Source organism: Barbus barbus (genome assembly GCF_936440315.1).
Source record: "Barbus barbus genome assembly, chromosome: 23".
NCBI classification, from domain to species: Eukaryota; Metazoa; Chordata; class Actinopteri; order Cypriniformes; family Cyprinidae; genus Barbus; species Barbus barbus.
In genome coordinates this window covers 29,717,398-29,737,693 of record NC_136751.1, presented here as the reverse complement: position 1 = coordinate 29,737,693, position 20,296 = coordinate 29,717,398, and the positions used below count along the sequence as shown (strand labels likewise).

At 37.8% G+C, this 20,296-nt stretch overlaps 1 protein-coding gene across 2 annotated transcripts in view; it reads right to left on the bottom strand.

Annotated features, from left to right (window-relative positions):
• Positions 1–20,296, bottom strand: part of LOC306843109 (unconventional myosin-VIIa-like) — a gene marked incomplete at its 5' end in the record, with an annotated part of 55,440 nt that overhangs the window by 17,877 nt on the left and 17,267 nt on the right. For both annotated transcript variants that reach the window (XM_079374383.1, XM_079374382.1), the window contains 19 exons: positions 3,759–3,932; positions 4,081–4,200; positions 5,178–5,304; positions 5,398–5,525; positions 6,457–6,546; positions 6,651–6,827; positions 8,041–8,244; positions 9,166–9,483; positions 10,705–10,923; positions 11,009–11,093; positions 12,883–12,977; positions 14,484–14,576; positions 15,274–15,432; positions 16,138–16,275; positions 17,428–17,534; positions 18,190–18,325; positions 18,406–18,616; positions 19,751–19,893; positions 19,980–20,099. In XM_079374383.1, coding sequence (XP_079230509.1) covers positions 3,759–3,932; positions 4,081–4,200; positions 5,178–5,304; positions 5,398–5,525; positions 6,457–6,546; positions 6,651–6,827; positions 8,041–8,244; positions 9,166–9,483; positions 10,705–10,923; positions 11,009–11,093; positions 12,883–12,977; positions 14,484–14,576; positions 15,274–15,432; positions 16,138–16,275; positions 17,428–17,534; positions 18,190–18,325; positions 18,406–18,616; positions 19,751–19,893; positions 19,980–20,099 — 2,844 coding nt within the window. The remainder of the gene's footprint in view (positions 1–3,758; positions 3,933–4,080; positions 4,201–5,177; positions 5,305–5,397; positions 5,526–6,456; positions 6,547–6,650; positions 6,828–8,040; positions 8,245–9,165; positions 9,484–10,704; positions 10,924–11,008; positions 11,094–12,882; positions 12,978–14,483; positions 14,577–15,273; positions 15,433–16,137; positions 16,276–17,427; positions 17,535–18,189; positions 18,326–18,405; positions 18,617–19,750; positions 19,894–19,979; positions 20,100–20,296) is intronic.

Genomic DNA, 20,296 nt, shown 5'->3' with positions numbered 1-20,296 from the left:
TCGTCCGTGAGGCGCGCCGTCATACTCACCGAGTCTAACTCCACACCGAGAAAAGAGATTCTCTGCACAGGGGAGAGCTTGCTCTTTTCCCAGTTGACCCGAAGCCCCAACTGGCTGAGGTGCCGTAACACCCGCTCCCTGTGATCGCACAACTGCTCTCGGGACTGGGCCAGAATGAGCCAGTCGTCGAGGTAGTTGAGGATCCTGACGCCCACTTCCCGTAGCGGGGCAAGGGCGCCTTCTACGACCTTCGTGAAGACACGGGGAGACAGGGAGAGCCCGAAGGGGAGGACCTTGTACTGCCATGCCCGACCTTCGAACGCAAACCGTAGGAACGGTCTGTGTCGCGGAAGGATCGAAACATGAAAGTAAGCATCCTTCAGGTCGATCGCTGCGAACCAATCCTGGGGCTGAATGCACCTGATCATACGCCTGTGCGTCAACATCTTGAACGGAAGCCTGTGCAGGCTCCGGTTCAAGACTCGCAAATCCAGGATTGGCCGAAGACCACCGCCTTTCTTGGGTACGATGAAGTAAGGGCTGTAAAACCCCTGCCTCATCTCGGCTGGAGGGACCGGCTCGATTGCATCCTTTGCCAGGAGGACAGCAATCTCCTCGCGCAAGACAGGGGCGTTCCGAGGTACCACTGAGGTCTCGAGAACGCCGCTGAACTTGGGAGGTCGCCTGGCGAACTGAATCGCATAGCCGAGTCGAATTGTACGCGTGAGCCACCGAGACGGGCTGGGCAGCGCAAGCCACGCTTCCAGACGTCGTGCAAGGGGCTCCAACGGCACAATCGACGTACCTGTGGTGGTGCAGCGCAGAGGAGTATGGCTGGATGATACAGAAGGCAGCGCGTTCTGAAGCACCCTTACCGAACTCCCTGGGTCCCAAAGGGGACTGGCTAGAGGTGCGTGGGGAGGCACTGCGTCCCCAACCCGCACTCTCCTGGCCGCTGGCAAGATGGGTCGCGGGCGAGAGTGAGGAGGCAGCGCGTCGCACACTGTCAACCCGCGAACCTGATAACCTGGAGGAAAAGGAAATTGCTCTTTCTGTGACATTGTGGGTACCGCTGGCCCTTGGGCCAACGGCGGAACAGAAACAAAAGGGAACACAAGATTCTCCACCCGGCCCTCCTCCGGGGGAAGGAGCGGCGCTGTCCTCGCCGTCTCCTGAGAAAGAGCAAATTCCAACATCTCCAGGTTGCCCGCGTCAGGGCCGCTTCGTCGCTCTCCTGGACGACTTGGGGCCCGGCTGGGACGCGGGGGGCGCCGCCCTCCTGCGAGAGGCTCGACGCGCCGGCCCAGGTGTTGATTCGGCACGGGGCGGAGCAGCTCTGGAGGACGCAGGGGGGCGCCCACGGCGGCGAGCAGACTGAGGCCTGGGCCCGGGGGCAGCTGTTGCAGGTGCCTCGCGCCGGGGCAGGATGTGCTGGATCGCCTTTGTCTGCCTCTGCACCGCCGAGAACTGCTGAGCAAATCCCTCGACGGTGTCGCCGAACAGCCCAACCGGGGAGACGGGAGCGTCGAGAAAGCGTGCTTTGTCGACATCCTTCATCTCCGCCAGGTTGAGCCAGAGATGGCGCTCTTGGACCACCATGGTAGACATCGCCTTCCCGAGGGACCGCGCCGTGACTTTCGTCGCTCGTAGAGCGAAGTCAGTCGCCGTGCGCAGCTCCTGCATCAACCCCGGGTCGGAACTACCCTCGTGCATTTGTTTGAGTGCCTTGGCTTGGTGAACCTGCAGGATCGCCATGGCATGCAGGGCAGAGGCTGCCTGGCCCGCAGCACTATAAGCCTTGGCCGCAAGAGCAGCCGTCAGCTTACAGGCTTTGGACGGGAGACGCGGGCGATTCCTCCAAGTGGCGGCGTTTCGCGGGCACAAGTGCACCGCGACCGCTCTCTCCACCTGGGGAATGCCCACATACCCCCTGGCAGCCCCGCCATCGAGGGTAGTGAGGACGGAGGAGGCAGACGAGCGGCTTCTGGCCGTGAAAGGGGCCATCCACGACTTCGTCAGCTCCTCATGCACCTCCGGCAAGAAAGGCACTGGAGTAGATCGCGGTTGTGAGCCGCGCCCCACTCCGAGAAACCAATCATCCAGCCGCGAGGGCTCGGGACTGGGCGGTCTGTTGACCTCCAGCCCGATGCTCGCGGCTGCCCGGGCAAGCATGGCCGTCAACTCTGGGTCCGGTGCAGGGGAGGCGACCACACCCGAAGGGGGCAGCCCCTCTGCACCTTCATCCTCAGAGGACGAAAGCCCGTCCCCCGATGCTGCGATCGACATCCTATCCTCGGGTGGCGCACCGAATGAAATGCTGGGCGCCCCGTGGGACGGACCAGCGAAATCACCCGGGAACCGGACGGGACATTCGCTGCGTGAGGAGTAAGAGGTCCGTGGGGACGTACCCGGCGGAGAGGCTCTTACTGTGACCCTCAGATCTCCCAGAGCGCCAACCGGCGGTCCTCTGCTCGAGCCAGAGAGACCGGGGCGGGTGGCGGCAGAGGGTGCCAATCCTTTCAAAAAGGAAAGGCGAGATCGCAGCGACGTCATGCTCATACGCCCACAACAGGCGCATGAGTCATCCACGAACGCAGCTTCAGCGTGCTGGAGACCCAGACACTGAAGACAACGATCGTGTCCGTCATCCGCGGACAGGAAACGACCGCAACCAAGAGGACACGGACGAAACGGCATCTTGAAAAAGACGCGATCGTCCGTGATTTTGCTCTTTTAGAATTTGCTCTTTTAGTTGAAGTGCCCAGGGGAATCGCTGGAGAAGGGACTCCGCTGTTTTGCACCGTGACGCCAACCAGGAACAAAACAAAGATGAGGCTTGTGGAGAATAGCACAACCGTCTTCATCCACTTGGCTCCGAAGCAAAAATCTGATGAGTGGATGCACCTGTCGCCCTTTTATACCCGTATGTACGGGGAGTGGCTCAGGTATGCAAAATCCACTAGCCAATTTCATTGGCGTTTTCTCTTTAGTCAGAGATGATTGGGGCTTCCAAGTAAATCCCCTATGTCGTCACGACATAACTCGTAGTGACCGACAGATAGGGAACAGGATTGTTTTAGTCCTGTAAAGGCTGATATATGAAATAATAGTCAGAAAAATTATCTTTATTGAACCTTTGCATGTGTGAACTGATTTAATGCTTTTAAATCATATTGTATAATATAGTGCAAATATGGAGCTCAAACTAATTGTCTTGAAAAATAATGAGAAAAATGTAGAAAATCTTAATGGTCCTAAAATTGGCTTAATTTTTAAAGCAAAATATTATTTCATATTTTTCAAATTTGGGGCTGCAATATGACCTGGGCTAATATATATACATTTTGTTCATGCAAAATGTACTTTGATATTTTTCTGTTGAATTTTAAACCTATTTTAGGATTCTTCTGTGTGACATTTTCAAGACACTTATTATTTTCTTCATTTAAATAAAAAAGGAAATATATTTGTTTCTTTTAATTTTGCACAGAAATATTGCCCTAAAATAGGTGCATTTTCTTTACACAAAATGTAATTTCATATTTTCTATTGAATTTCAAATCTATTTTTGTTTTAAAAAAATTTCCACGTGATATTTTCATGACTTATTTTCTTCTTTTAAATAAAGAAAGATCAGTCAGACAACAGAAGGCATGTAGTAGATTGTGTGCAACAGGTTTCAGTAAAGTTTGATCAGGTTGATCAATATGATTAGTTAAATATACACAGTAATTGGGCCAAAAAGATGTTGGTTGTACCTTATCAAACAGAGCGATGTACAGGGAGAAGCCGAATCGATCCTGAAGGCTGATCTTGTCTGAAAGTGCATTGCAGAGCTCCATGGCTGTGGTCGCCGAGTCCGTCAACAGTGTTTTGGTGGTTCCGTCCATAAACGTCACAGGCAGCATTATCGGCTTCTTTGATTTCGTGGCCTTGGATAAAATTGTTAAAAGAAGACATCACGCGAACCGTTGTTAATAGTGCTGTTTTGTCCTGGAGTTTGACAGCCCCTAGAGTTACTGGCTAGTTTTTGTTGCATGAAAAGAAGCAGCAGAACTCAGTGAAGTCAGTCAATGATACCTGCAGCTCGAGCCAGGACGGCGGTTGTGTTCTTGTTCCGTTCACAAACGTTCTCCTCAGTCTCTCCTCGCAGTACGGAGCATAACCCGGAGGACCCTCACTGATGAAGTTCCTCAGGTACTACAGGAGCAAGTCAGACATATTGAGCTTAAAATAATGGCAACATAATTGGTCAAAACGAAGTCTCAGAGACCCACTGATGCTGAAGTAATCAAACAATTGAAAGCAATTTAATAATACCTATTTTAGATAATTAAATAAATTAATAATAATAATAATAATAATAATTACTTACTAAATTAATAAATAATTAATAATAATAATAAATACAATTATTAAATTAAATAATAAATTAAGTATTAACTGAATATAAAATGTACAAATATTTTTGTTATTTAAAAATGTATATTTAAATGTAGAAAATCATTTAAAATAATAATTATTTAATTAAAAAAATATTTTAAATAATTAACTAATTAAACTATTTAATTATTATTTTAATTTAATGTTATTTTTCCATTAAGCTTCAAATTAAATTAAAATAAATCAAATTATTACATGATCTCTGGCTACAGGCATTACTACTGAATGTGAGCATTTAATCTATAATTTTAAACATATTATATATTATATATGTAAATAATAATTAAGAAAAACATTTACAAAATTATAACACTCCAAGACAAACAAAAGAAAACTGCGGGCCTTAAATGTTATTATATTCACACAACAGTAAATCAATGAAAATATTGATGATTTTTAATAACCTAAGGATTTATCCTCCAAACATGCTGGGAAGGTTCCCAAGAAAGTCAAAGCACATGCAACTGTATAATTCATTTTAAAAGCAGTGAAATTGAATAACCTTGAAAACCCATCATGCAATTTGCTCAGGGGGAGAAAAAAACAAACAAAAAAACATCTTCAATGAATCTTCAATGATCTTAGTAAGTACCTGAACACCAACCAGACATGATTTAACTATTCATCTGTGGTTGAAATATTACAGATGCATCAATCACAGGAGAGAAGAAGATTTGTATTCAAACATGGAGATCCAAAACATGAAGAAGGACACACGAAAAAGCATTTCTCACCTTCACAAACTTCTCAGAAGGAGCGAAGCAGCCGACACACAGAGACATGAGGATCCAGCCGCGAGCGTGACTGCTTTTAGAGGGATTCTGGGTCAGCTGCTTACAGATCTGACAGTAGATCTCATCTCTGAGAGAGACAACGGGAGCAGGAACGCTGATCACTCTATGCTTGGCTGTGTATTAGATTCATAATATCATATTTCCATATCTGTAATCTGACCTCAGGCCTGGCCGGAGGATGCCGTTGCCGATGATGAAGTGCAGTTTCTCCAGGTTGGATGTGGGTCGGTCCTCCAGCATGCTGTTTCCATGGACTGTGCATTCCCCATCGTTCAGACGCTTCGTCACCTACAGAACAACAACATTAGCAAACGAAAGAGTAATATAAATATTTGCTTGAAGTACTACAGAGATTTTAGGCTAATATTTAAATACATTAATGACACATTAACATGTTCACAGTTCTCTAATATTAGTAATAATTATTATTACTGAATTACTTCAAATTAAGTTAAAATTAATTATCTATTAATTTTCTACTTAAATTTAAAATTCTCTAAAAAGGCATAAAATTTTGCAGGAGAATATACACAAAATGCCAAAACGTTTAGTTACATTTTCTACATGTTCGTGGTTCTCTGGTGTTAAGAATAATAAAGTAATACATTAGTTAAGAAATGATTTAATTAATTCTGTAAATATAAATAAATATTTACCTAAAGTTCCCCTGAGATTTTAAGATGATGTTTAATGACACAAGTTTTTCTGATGTTATAATAATATTAATAATAAATATTATAAATGAACGTGTTGGCAGAGTTACTTAATATTTTTTTGTTTCTGAGTGTTTTGTTTACTACTGATTTGTGCAAGAAGAGTTTATGATTTCCTAATAACCTCCTTTCAATCTTACTTTTTTTTTTCAAAAATTGGGTTCCTTAAAGAACCTTCCAGTTAAAAATACTCAAAAGAACCATCGTTTTCTTAGTGCGAAAAACATTTTAATAAACTAAAGAACCTTTTTCCACTATATGCAATGGAAAGATTCAATGGATGTTAAAAGACCATGTCAAGAAAGAATAATTGTTTTTAAAGAGTGTTACAGATAAAGAAATGAATATCTGCAGGGTTTTGCTGCTCAGGAACACTGACAGAGACTCATGCCTGTGAAATCAATGTCTTGAAGGGGTCACTGAGTTCAAAAACCAAAAGAGAGCGCCCAGAAACAAGGGAATAAGGAAGTGTGTGATGAAATCGCCATGGTAACCGCATCACTCACCTCCTCTGTAATCTTGGACTTCTTCTTCAGGGTGAGCGACACCAGCTTGTGACGCACGCTGCTCTTCTTGTGGCTTTCACTGTGAGAGTTCTGTAAGAGATGGACAGAAGGTGACTTATGGATCATGAAGATGATCATGTGACGTATGCATCAATGCTGCCACATCTGTCCAGATGTGTCTTTGTCAAGCACACCTCTCCTTCTCCCTGCAGAGCCTGCAGCTCTCTCTTGTAGGTCTTCTTGCCGAGCGTCTCGTAGATCTTGGTCATGACGGGGATCTTCTCGCTGCCGTCGCTGATGGCCGTGTGGTATTTGGGTTCTGGAAGGTCACCCATGAAACGGAGAATCGTGATCCACACGGCCAGAGCCGCCTGCAGGACAGAGACTCAGTAAACCAGTATTTAAACATATATCATATCATATCATATCGTACCGTATCATATCATATCATATCATATCAATGCAATTAATGCAATTAACGCAGGGATTCTGTTCATCAAAGAACAAAAGAAAAAAAAGAGGAAATCAATAACCTTTGTAGCTTTAAGAATTCATCTATTTTTAATTCAGTGTTTGATCATTTTATTAAATTTTTGTTATTTCCTACTTGCTGAAGGGCACAGGGAAAGATGATATTTATTATAATGGGTTTATGTGAAGATTGTTTAAGTTCACTTAAATTAGAATTTTTTTTTTAAAATCTAATGAATGTTAAAATTGTTCGCTAGTAATGTTTAATGGCTATAGTCAACGGTTTAATATTAGGAAAAAAGAACAATTTCCGAGAGACATCAGTAGTATTGGTATCAGTGATACTGGCCTTCAGTCATAAAAAAGTTGCCATTAAACAAATATGAAAAATATACTGTTTTTATGTTGTTTCTACATTCATTTGAATACTGAATGTGAAATTGCAGTATATTTAAAAATTTTAATGTTAGGTGGGATTAATCGTGATTAATTTCAGAAAAATTGTGTGATTAATTAGTTAATTTTGTTAATTGATTGACAGCACTAATATATATAAACTTTTAAATATTAATATAAAATTTAGTTAAAGTTTCATTAATTTTGTTGTATGTTTTTGTCATTTTTATGTTTTTCAATATGTCTATATAGTTTTTTTTTTCAGTTTTATTTTGAGTTATTGTGGTGTTTAAAGTCAAATTAATATAAGAAATGATATCTTAAACTAGCTAAAGTTTAATACTTTTATATTTTATTTTATTTCAGTTAATGTTTATTTCATTTCAAGTAATGAAAATTCTTTTAGTTTTTTGTTTTACCCTGATACACACATATTTAAATACATTTTTTATAGTTATTAAAAATATATAATTATATAAATTTAAATACCATTCTCACAAATATTGCATGAAATAGTCCATTTTTAATTTGATTGAACTGTTTTTACTTTCAAATCTGCATATTTGTGTGCTGAATTAAACCGATATATTGTCATGATGCATTATGGGATTGCCTTCTCTACAACATTGTTCTGAAAAAGCAGGGATCTTCGAAGGCAGCAGTGTTAGAAAGATAAGCAGACACTTCCTAACATCTACAGTGTCAAAGGTCACATACCAGCTGATCTCCTTCGTCTTCGTGAAACAGTAAGGGCTGTTTGAGCGGCCGGCGCATGTAAGTTTGTGTGGTTGTGCCCTGGAAATACGTGGCAGAGAACTTGGCAAATTTATACTCCGACAAATCTTCCAAATCATCCTCGGGGAGAGGAAGAGATTCATCCAGGTCTTCCTCATCGAGTTCCCTGTGCGTTCGCTCCAGGTCCTGAGGAAAACACAATCTCAATTAATCAGCTCATTACTGTTTTTCTCAGTGGCTTTGGTGCATTTCTCAGATCAGAAATGATATTCTCAAAACTACTTGTTCAACCTCCACGTCATCTAGTCACTTGTGCACATCATAAAAGCAGTTTCTCATTCTTTTGAGCAAGTTGTGATTGCTTTGGCACATTCATGCAATTGATTATGTACATTTATCTGCGGTTTCCTACATTATCAGTTGCTATTGTCATGTTGCTCCAAATCTATTCTATAGATCTCTGTGCTATAGTCTTACCCTCAAAACATCTAGTCATTCATTCATTGTATAAATCAATAAATCCAAAATGGTTGATCTAGATCATTTCTATTAGACTTTTTGTAAATTTGCCATGATTGTGCAGGTGAATCTTGACTTTCAGTAATGAAGAGAATGTAGATCAACCAATGACAAACCAGTTCTCAGAAATAGCTCAAAGGTGCATCTCATGACCCTTCAATTGGAAAGCATACATAGACAGTCTCTTTCAATCAATATCCCACATACAGTAATGTGTCCTTTGTACTTCTGAAATGGATATATGGCAGAAGTTCAGCCTTCTGCATTTCAATACAGTGACTGTCATCCAAACAGTTGCCCTAGTTTACATCAGGAAATACTAAGAGAGAGCACTGTTATATTGACAACATGACTGAGCATCTTGTTTGTGAACAATGACACAAGGACTTTTAATTCTGATGGCACTGATATGTTCATTAGAATAAACACTTTTGCAGGTTATCCATTGTGTGGTGCTGTTTGTACGAATTGTTTTGAGAAATGCACATACTTTTTTATAAATATTAAGGAGGATTGCACCAAAGGGAAAAATTGAAACACTGTAATGAGGTCAAATCAGAGGTTAAAGAGACAGATCCACATCCTCACCTCAAACCCAGCCGGCGCTTGACCCTCCTGCCCAGGGAAGGAGCTCGTGGTTCCCAGGAAGCCGAACATCTTGTCCACCATATCAGAGTCGTTGACCGGCTCGTGCCGCGCTTTCTCCATCTGGTCCAGCATCTCCTTTTTCCTTCGTGCCTCCTCTCGATCCTTCTTCTCGCGCTCGGCGTCCTCTCGCGCCAGCTGTGCCAGTCGCTCCTGGTGCATCTTCTCAGCTTCTACTTTGGCTTTCCTGGCGCTCATCTGGTTCCTGAGCTTCTGCTCCTCAGCCAATCGCATCTTCTCTGCCTCCAAACGCCGCCGGTACTGAGACGGATGGAAAAAACTGTATTTTTTACCTTTGTAAAGGCAGTTTTTATAATTATTAAATTTATCCATGACAAAATCATTATTGTTGAATATTGCTCTTAATATTGTATTAATGATTATTAATGTCGATTAATAGAAAGGAATATTTTTGTAGGGGAAAAGCATGTCAAACAAAACAGGCTAAGAACGTTTATGTTTATGTTGATTTTTATACAAATTAGAAAATCAAGACTTCCCATTGGTTATTTCAGTAGCATGAAAAACAAAATGGTTATTCAAACTGGGAATAGATTATATAAAGAAATCAGGCAAAGAAACACTGAAGTGGTGCATGACTTAGTCTAATGTGGATTATGCACTTTCACAAAAACACTTTCATTCATTTTTCATTTTACTTTAATCGTGACAGATGTAGTAGATCTAGCTTAAATGTGTCCCTGCAGCACAAAAGCAGTCATGAGTAACACAGGTATATTTGTAGCAATAACCAACAATACACTGTTTGGGTCAAAATTATTATTTTTTCTTTTATACCAAAAATCATTAGGATATTAAGTAAAGATCATGTTCCATGAAGATATTTTGTAAACTTCCTACCGTAAGTATATAAAAACTTAATTTCTGATTAGTAATATGCATTGCTAAGAACTTCATTTGAACAACTTTAAAGGAGATTTTCTCAATATTTAGATTTTTTTGCTCCCTCAGATTCCAGATTTTCAAATAGTTGTATCTCAGACAAATATTGTCCTATCATAACAAACCATACATCAATGGAAAGATTATTTATTCAGATTTCAGATGATGTATTAATCTCAATTTTAAAAAAAACTGACTGGTTTTGTGCTCAAGGGTCACAAATGTGAAAGGTCTTTTTTGCCCTGTTATCTTGAATTCGGGGTGTATTTTTGTTCATTTTGGTGGAATTTTTGCCCCAAACTCCCATTAATTTCCCACCATACACTGTAAAAAACAACAAAAAAAAAAAAAAAAGAAAAAAAAAGTTGAGCAAACTTAAAAGTTTAAGGCAACCAGCTTCAGCAGATTTTTGAGTTTTCTCAACTTATTTTTGTAGGAGATTTTTGAGTTCTCAACTTTTTGTTGTATAAACTTAAAAAAATCTGCTGAAGCTGGTTGCCTTAAACTTTTAAGTTTGCTCAACTTTTTATTTTAGGGTGTAGTTTGTTATAAACTACAAATAAATGCAGTTGTCCTCACCTCTCCTTTGAGTCTCTTGTAGAGTCGGCGGGCGATCATTCCTCTCGTATACGCCTGGATGGTGATGACGGCCCAGAGACGGTGTCGAAACGCCCGGCGCACCAGGTATCCTCTGCAGCGGCCCTGGAAAATAGTGATTCTCTGTCGCGCCACGTGGTACGTCTGGTAGAGTTTGCGAGAGTGATACAAGGCCTGCAGTCGTAAGAAACCACCGCGCATCTGCGAGACGAGAAATGAGCGTTAGATACTGCTGACAAGTGCAACAATCGCATGGAGTTTTATAGAAGAACATCCAAAGACCGACCGCTCCGTAGTTCTTCCGACAGTAATAACCCCTCCATGCTTTCTGGATCAGCATTGCTGATTTCTTCATCTTCAGGAAGTTAGATCTGTGGGAAGCATCACAATTAAGCATGTTTTTAATTATCTTTGATGTACAGGTGCATCTCAGAAAATTAGAATATGGCAAAAAAAGTATTTTTTTTCTTGTAACTTATTTCAAAAAGTGAAACTTTCATATATTTTAGATATAAGTAAAACACTTCAAAAGTTTTTTTGTTTTAATTTTGATGATTAGATCTTACAGAATCAGTATCTCAAAATATTTGAATATTTACATTTTGTTAACCAGCTGTCAACCTTAAGGTAAGAGGATTTTATTTATCACTGTGTTTATTACTACTACTGTCATTTTTAAGTTGAAATTGTGTGTAATGCATAATGGTGTGGCATATTTTGAGTTTTGGTTTTTGGACTAGTTTTTGAGCTGGTAACTTGTAATTAGATTAAATGACATTTTAAAATACTCATAATCCGATTTTTTGCATGATTACACATTATTCATACAATAGCAATATATTCTTCATAATTTACTGATTCTCTGTAATTCCTGTTTTTCATCTTTTAAATGTTCCTTTCTAAAATAGCCTGCTGCTTAAATACACTCAGAAAGTCTTCCAGTTTTGTGGACGTTCACAAAAAGACCAGTTATTAGTCAGGTGGCTGTAATTACACAGACAATTAAGATGCTACACAGCATTTCAACACTTTTTTACAAAAATCATTTCAGGTTTAAGAAATATTTCAACATTGCATCAACTACATTTTCATTTGAATTATCACTCGGTGGGTTATTTAACCATTACTGTGTCTTTGGAAGGCGTTTGTCTTTCAAACACATTGATTATTGCTTATTTACATGCATCCCAAAAAAAATTTGTCATCTAAACCTCTTTCACCTAATATATTTACTCGAAGTACCCCTGAGAGTTTAAAATAAATATTTGAATAATTAAGAATCACATTTGATTCAATGATTTATTTTAATTTGACATTTATGATTGAATTAATTATAGCTTTTCATTAAACTCAAGAACCCCCTGCAGTTTCTTCATGAACCTTCAATTTTATTTACAAATATTATTACTATTTAAATACCTGTTTTCTATGTGAATATACATACATAAATACAATGAATGCAAATATGTTATTTAATTATTAGCAAGAAGGTAAATTTAAATATTCACATTTAAAAGAGTACAATTATACAAATAAAAATGTCAAGTCCACTCTTCCATTAACAAACACAAGGAATTTATGAGAAGAAAACTATGGATATTAAGCTTTTTACAATGATGGTTTAGCACTGGTTTAAAATAAATCAGAACTGTAATTAATAGTTTTTATCTGATTTGCATGAATGAGTCAAACAACACAGACCACATGTGTGACCCTGGATCATAAAACCAATCTTAAGGGTACATTTTTCGAAATTGAGATTCATACATCATCTGAGAGCTGAATAAATAATCTTTCCATTGATGTATGGTTTGTTAGGATGAGGGTGCAAAAAAATATTGAGAAAATCACCTTTAAAGTTGTTCAAATGAAGTTCTTAGCAATGCATATTAAGTTTTAATATATTTACTGTAGGAAAAGTTGATCCTAACATGATCTTTACTTAATATCCTAATGATTTTTGGCATAAAAGTAAAATGTATAATTTTGACTCATACAATGTATTGTTGGTTATTGCTACAAATATACCTGTGTTACTCATGACTGCTTTTGTGCTGCAGGGTCACGTATGCAAATAAACAGTGGGCTCTAATTAATATTTAGCATATTACTGCCCCATAGCTCCTGCAGCACAAACTGAAGATCAGCAGTCATTCCTACCTGTCCTTGAATCCTCGGACAACTTTCTGAATGAGAATGACCTTATCAGTTATGGCCTTGTCCCTCTCGATTTCCAGCAGCATGTCATGATGGTCCTGCCAAAGGTAGAGAAGCATTTCCAAATGAACTCAAACACACTCTTGGGTTTCTCCATTCATCATCATATCATTTAATAATCTGCATCTGTCCTGATCCTCCTGCTGTCGTTACTTCCTGTCACTGCCCTCTCTTCCTTCCTGCTGAGTGGGATTTCCTGTTTCAGAGAGCTGCAAGGTGTGATAAAACCCACTGCCTGGAAAACTGTCCCTGACTGTTCAGTAATGGAGAAGCTAGTTCCTGATCTTTGACCTTTGGCAGAGGGCAGCGTTTCCGGCAGCAGAAAAACACCAGCATATTGAGGTCAATTTTATTTGAGTTTGACTCAAATCCCCCGACTTTTATCAGCAATAACAATCAGCTTATTTTTCCATGACCTAAGCACAGAATCAGATCAGAACGGTCATTTATTTAACCCTAAAAAGGGCAAACCCATAAAGAGACATCAGAAAATTTATTTATTGCTATTTTCCATCTTATTGGAACTCAAATAATACAATTTCATCTTGTGGTTTTTTTTTCAAAACTTGACTCTTATTTTTAATTTTAATGTTTGCATCCCCCAGGATACGTGGCCCCTTTGGGGGAATAAATTCACTGAAAACAGAACACTTGTTTATCAATGCTTTTCACAATCTGGTTGTAATTCCTAAGGTTGGTCTCTTTTTAAAGAAGAAACACAGCAGATTATTGCTGAAGTGAAAGCATTTCAAAAAAAGAAAGTATAAAAAATTATAAAAGTTTAAGTTTACAGTAAAGATAATGAAGTAGCCTATACTAATTGTTATATATATATATATATATATGTAAAATAGACATTTTATAAAATGTTGCATTCTAAAATTGCTATAATATCAATATCAAAGCCATATGTCTAGCCTAAGTTGATATCACAAACATTGTGGTTCCTGTGAGATTTTGTTTGGGCACTATACCAAAAATAACCACTGGGTTACACACAAACTTTATAGAATTTTTTGATGCAGTTTTCTGTCACAAATCAATCATTTTCTGTCACAATATCACTTCTATTACAAAACCAAATATGGAGCCTTGACTGTCAGACGTTTCCAACGATATCTGTTTTGTCAAGATCCACAAAATCACAGTCTATTGATATGTATGTTTTTATATCTTGATTTATACTCTATACTTGATTAATACTTCAGGCGGCCATGCGGTTCTAAACGCTTCCTGTGAGCTAAACAAAGAATGTAGAAACAAACGTTATCTCATCTAAATATTCACAACAAACAGCCTTTCAAAATGAAACCAAGAAATAAGATCTAGACTTTCACAGCTTCTCAAATGTTTGTATCCCCCAGAATACGGCGCCCCTTTTAGGGTTAATATTTATTGAAATATTGCCTTCTGTTATTGTGAAGAGCATTTCATAAATGGTCTGTCTGATCTTGTAATCAGCACTTAGTAGTTCAAGAAGAAATGATGTCTTATATATATATATATATATATATTAGAGAATATATTAGTCATATTTTTATTACCTTCAGGAATATCTTTGTCTTTCCCATCTGCCAATCATCATCACGGCCCAAAACGGCTTCAGCGATACGCTGACAGGTTCCTCTCAGGTCCTCCTGAAGGCCCAAAAATATCAGAACAGAGTAAGAATATGTTGGTATATGACAAATTTTTCAGTGAACATCAAGATATTCATTTATATTTTAATATCACCACCGTTCAAAAGTCGGTAAGATTTCTTAAATACTTTTGAAAGACGTCAATTTTGCTCAACAAGGCTGCTTTTATATTTTACAGTAAAATATTGTCAAATATTATTACAATTTAATTTTCCCGTTTTTACATACACACACACACGCATAAATAACATGAACATATATATATTTTAGACTATTATTTAGGTTTAAACTGTAACTGGTAAACTGTAACTTAGAAACTTGTTTAAAATATGTCTTATTTACAGTCTTGAGAACCATTCATATTTAAAAGAGAAAAATGTGTTGTATTTTAAAAGAATAAAAATAAAAATCTCAAGTTCACTTTTCCATTACCAAACACAAAGACTTTATGAGAGAAAAAAAAAACAATGGATATTAAGCCTTTCTGGGATTTAAATTAGTATATGCTATACTCTCTTTGTACAATGCATATTTTTCAACTTCTTCTGGCTGGATTTGTGATTTTTGTACCGTCTCTATTTAAATAAGCCAATAAATACATAAATAAGAACACTACAGTGACATTTACATGTGAAAAACCTGTACTACAGGAGACTGGATATTGCCCTGCATCAGTATGAGAATCTCTAGAGACCTGTTTATAAGCAGGTTTCACTCCAGGCATCAAAACACGGTATCTGTCCACAAACTCAACGAAAGTGTATCGGATGGGGTATCCGGCCCGGCGGATCCGGATGGTTTCCATCATCCCAGAATAGCGGAGCTGGCGCACGCACAGCTCACAATCGAAGAGCTGGAGGACGGTGGAGAAATGAGCACATAAACATCATTCTTGAAGTTTGATCCACATCTAAATGTACAGTAACACTATTTTAAGGTGTCCTTGTTACACGTTACATGTACCTACTATTATTATAACAATAAATGATGCATAATTACATGCAAGACCAACCCGAATCCTAACCATATAGTAAGAGCAGTTCATTAATATAACTCAGTACTTAAATGTATAATTGTACTGTAACAAAGACACCTTAAAATAAAGTGTAACCAAATGTACATAAATTCTCATTCGCATTTAATATTTGCAATGTTTTAACTGATTGCTAAAAGTTACTATAATATGTTGAACACTGTAGTAGTATATTTTTTATTTAATGCCATGTCAGCATCTTACGCTATTTTCAAAGCAAAAAATACAAATACAATAAAAAACAGCAAACAAACAAACACAAGTTATATTACACCAGATTTTATCATATGATAAAAATTCTAAAACTTTTTCTGGCAAAATTCCACTAAATAACGCTTTAAGTGAGTTCACTTCATAAAAGAGTTTTCTACATGCATTAAATTAGAGGGAAACATTTAAAAGCAAAAAATCTGCCAATGTAATTTCTATACTGAGTTATAAAAGTGCTAGCATCAGTATATCTCGTTCTCCATTAACTACAGTTGTGTTCTGGTTTAGCATTGCGGTATTGCTGCTTTAACTCACCATGGGTTTCTTGTATTCATTGGGTTTGATGCAGCGGACGAAGAAGGGCTGACAGACGCTCAGCGTTCGCATCAACAGCTCCAGAGAGCGCTTGAACTGACTGCTCAGGGTCGGAGAACGCTTTCTGGTCTCCGCTCCCTGTGTGTCAGGAAACACACACACACACACAGACACACACACACACACACACGACACACACACACAGACACAGACACAGACACACACACACACACACACACACACACACACACACAGACAGAGGAACATGCACTTTAAAAAGAAGTCCAGGAATAGTGGTGAGCAGAGGTCAGGAATGTTTTTAGGGTGAATCTGTCAAAGAAATGGCTTGGTCTTTTTGATTTGAGACACTCGCTTGTTTTTCTCTCACATTCTTTTTGTTTTTCTGTCTGTTTTGTTTTCATGCTTCAAAATGGGAAACGGTTTCACATCAGGAACTGTGTTTGACAGATATATTTTCTAGACAGATGCAGGTCATGTTATTTCTGTCTACTTAGGAGAACAAAAAAAGTTGGAAAGAGATTGGATTGAGCCATGTGCAGTAAATCAGTATATTATTATGATTTCTGAAGATCATGTGACACTGAAGACTGGAGTAATGATGCTGAAATACAGCTGCAGATCACAGAAATACATTACAGTTTAACACATATTCACATAGATGTAATAATATTTCACATTTTTACTGTATTTTTGTTTAAGTAAATGCAGCATTGGTGAGCAGAAGAGTTTTTTATTTTTTATTTTCAAAAAGATTAAAAAATCTACAGTAATTTCTACATCATCTCCCATGTTTGGTTAGATAGAAATAGCCCTCTAGTATAAGGTTAGTATTTTCTATTTCACCTTCATTTATTAATAACCAATTTAAAAGAATAATAGTGATGCATCATGACATACATAAGCACTAGTTATACTCGCTCACATTTCATATGACCAAACACTGGACGCGTGTGCAACGCATCTACTGTTAACTCTGCGTTAGTTACTGTTAACTACTAGTCTATTACCACGGTAATACCTTATGGAGTGAATATGGTTTGCCAAGACTGTCAGCAGACACATAACCACATAAAAACTGCCAGCACATTTCACAAACACAGAAAGAAAAGGGAAGCATGTAGAATATGCTTACTATTACAAATACATTTTAATATGCACTTTCAAAAAATACTATGGTTTTGAGATAGTCTTGCAATATTGCAGTGCAATGGTGCGGATAGTAAAGTCTATAAGACTATAGTAAAGACCAAAATGAGGTGGAGATGTTACCATTGCAACGTCGGCCTGAAAGATCTGCTTGATGAACTTGTTCTTGGAGGAGTGCACGAGCTGAATGATATCACCGTGCAGCGTGTCTCGATTCTTCTCCAGAAAACCTGCACAGACACAATAAACCATTTACAAATGTGACATTACATTACATTATATTAAATTATTTAGGCATACATTTAAGATTTGGATTACATTGTTTTCAGAAAGATGAAAATCATAAGTCAGATAATTCAAATATATTATATTATAATTTAAGATTTATTTATTTGAATTGCATATACAATTTCCATTCATTTGGATTACACGGTTTTAACAATCTAAACAAACATGTATATTTGTCAGTAACTCAGAAAGTCATGGCATAGTTTATTATCATGGCATTATTTATTAATATTTTTAAATGCAAAATAATTACATTTATTCAATTCACAAAATATTGTGAAATATGAACAAAAAGCAATGTTCACTGAGCAATGTTCAACAAACTGGATTAAGTGCTGCTAAAGCAGGTTGTGTGTATTTAAAACACATTTAGTGCTTTAGTACTATTACAGAAATCTTGCGTTTCATTTGACTGACAAATACGCATCACATTAAGTTGATCAGTTTGCTAATGAAAAAACTGTGCAATTCACACGGATGGAATGTTTTATGCAATTATGCAAAACATAAATCTTAAATTTAGGGCTAAATATTATTTTTAATGTGTGTGTAGACTGAATGCACTTGAATATTGTGTATTATATGAAGGATACGAACCTCTGGTCTCATAATAGACGACACCAGCGAAGTGCTGGATGCCGAACTGTGTTTCGTAGGTGTTTTTAGGAGGAATGTAGTTGGTGTTGAGTTTGTGTTGAGAGTTGAGTTTGTTCAGCATGGTGGTGTCTGTGCCCTGAAACATGACAAACACACCGTCAGCAGGAACACGGGACGCAGTGTGTGAACATCCAGGACATATCAGCTCTCTCTCACCTTGGGGAACTTGCTCTCCTCGTCGATGAGAGAGATGATATTCATGGGCTTTATGGCGATCATGTCTAAAGCGTCCTGGTTGTCTGTGAACTCAATGTGCTGCCAGTTTATGTTCTCCAGGTTATACTCTTCCTGCTCCAGCTTGAAAACATGACGGACGAAGAACTGCTGCAGGTTTTCATTGGCAAAGTTAATGCACAGCTGCTCAAAGCTGAAGGAGAGAAACAACGGCATGAGAGGCACCCAATCACAAAACAAACAAGATGGGTGTCACACTGCTAAATATATGAATTATTATGCATTTAAATCAATATATTTAACACTAATTAATGCATTAAATAATAATGACTTATATTATATTAATACACATTTATTAATTAATTTGTAATAAAAGTGTAACACGTATGCCTTGTTTTCTGTTTTCTCTGTTGTGACCTAGTTTTCCTGATTATGTCATTCAGTTCACCTGTTGTCTGTTAATTAGTTCTCTTTGTTTGGTTCATGTTTATAAGCCCTCAGTTCTCCCTTAGTTGTTGTCTGTTCTGTGTTAAGTTGGTTTCCTTGCCTTGTCCCCTGGATTTCTAATTAAAAGACTTTTCTTTGACCTCCATCGTTCTTGTGCATTCTGTATCACCAACGCCTGACAAAACGTTCATACTTTTAATATTAACTTTTATTTACATATTAGATACTATTATTACATTAATACATATTATTACACATTAATGTCATTATTCACACACATACACACACACAATTAAATATTACTAAATATATTATTGTTAAATTAAATTGATACATTTAATAGTAATTCATATATTCTTCAGTTTTATATATATATATATATATATAAATTAAATATTATTAAATACATTAATGTTAAGTTAAATCTATATATATGTCCATATATATATATATATATATATATATATATAGTATATAAATATAGTATAGTTTTAAATGAATATATATTTATATATATATATACACACATATATACATATATATATATATATATTAAATATAACTAAATTATTATTATTAAATGCATACATTTCACAGTCAACAAATCAAGTCAACCCTCAGAAAAGAAAGTTGTTTGTGAAGTGAGCTTCCAAAATTATTACATTTCTTTTCTATTTTGATTAAGTGATGAATCATGCACTATTGGACTAGTAAAGTGTATAAAGTAAACAGGGCCTGTCAATACGCATCAAATGCACAACATGGGTATAGCATAATTAGTATTAATATATAAGTAGACTATTAAGTGCTCAAGCCCTCAGTATGCAACGAATAATACTTTGTTTGCAGGATTTGTGTTGTATGTAATTGTGTTTTCTACCTGTTAACTGTGAAGTTCTCAAAGCCGAATATGTCGAGCAGGCCGATGGATCTCCGCACCGCTTTGAGCTCCAGGGACGGAGGCTTATAAATGGCTGCATTGATTTTCTCAACAATCCACACAAACAAGCGTCCATATATGCCCTGTGAGACACACAGCTAGTTAGACGAGGTTACCAGAGAGAATGGACTGGATCAGGTGTGCAGATGAGAGCGGGAGATGGTTTCACCTTCACAAAAGCATCTCGAACGTCCAGCGCCTGCTCGATGCTCAGAGGAGTGGACACCGTCTCTCCACGGGTTATTATAGTGCGGCTGGTCAAGCAGTTCATCAGGTCCTTCAAGTCCACCTATAAAAACATCCAATATTACTAAACATCACATTTGCATAATGTCTTACAATAATACAGAAATTTCAGCTGACAAAAAGTCATTTGCCTTAAACAGTACCATATAATAAATAATTGAGAAATGCATCATATGCATAAGACAGAAACAGAAAGACTCATTTTTTTGGTGGAAAAATTCTCTGTTTGAAATATTAATA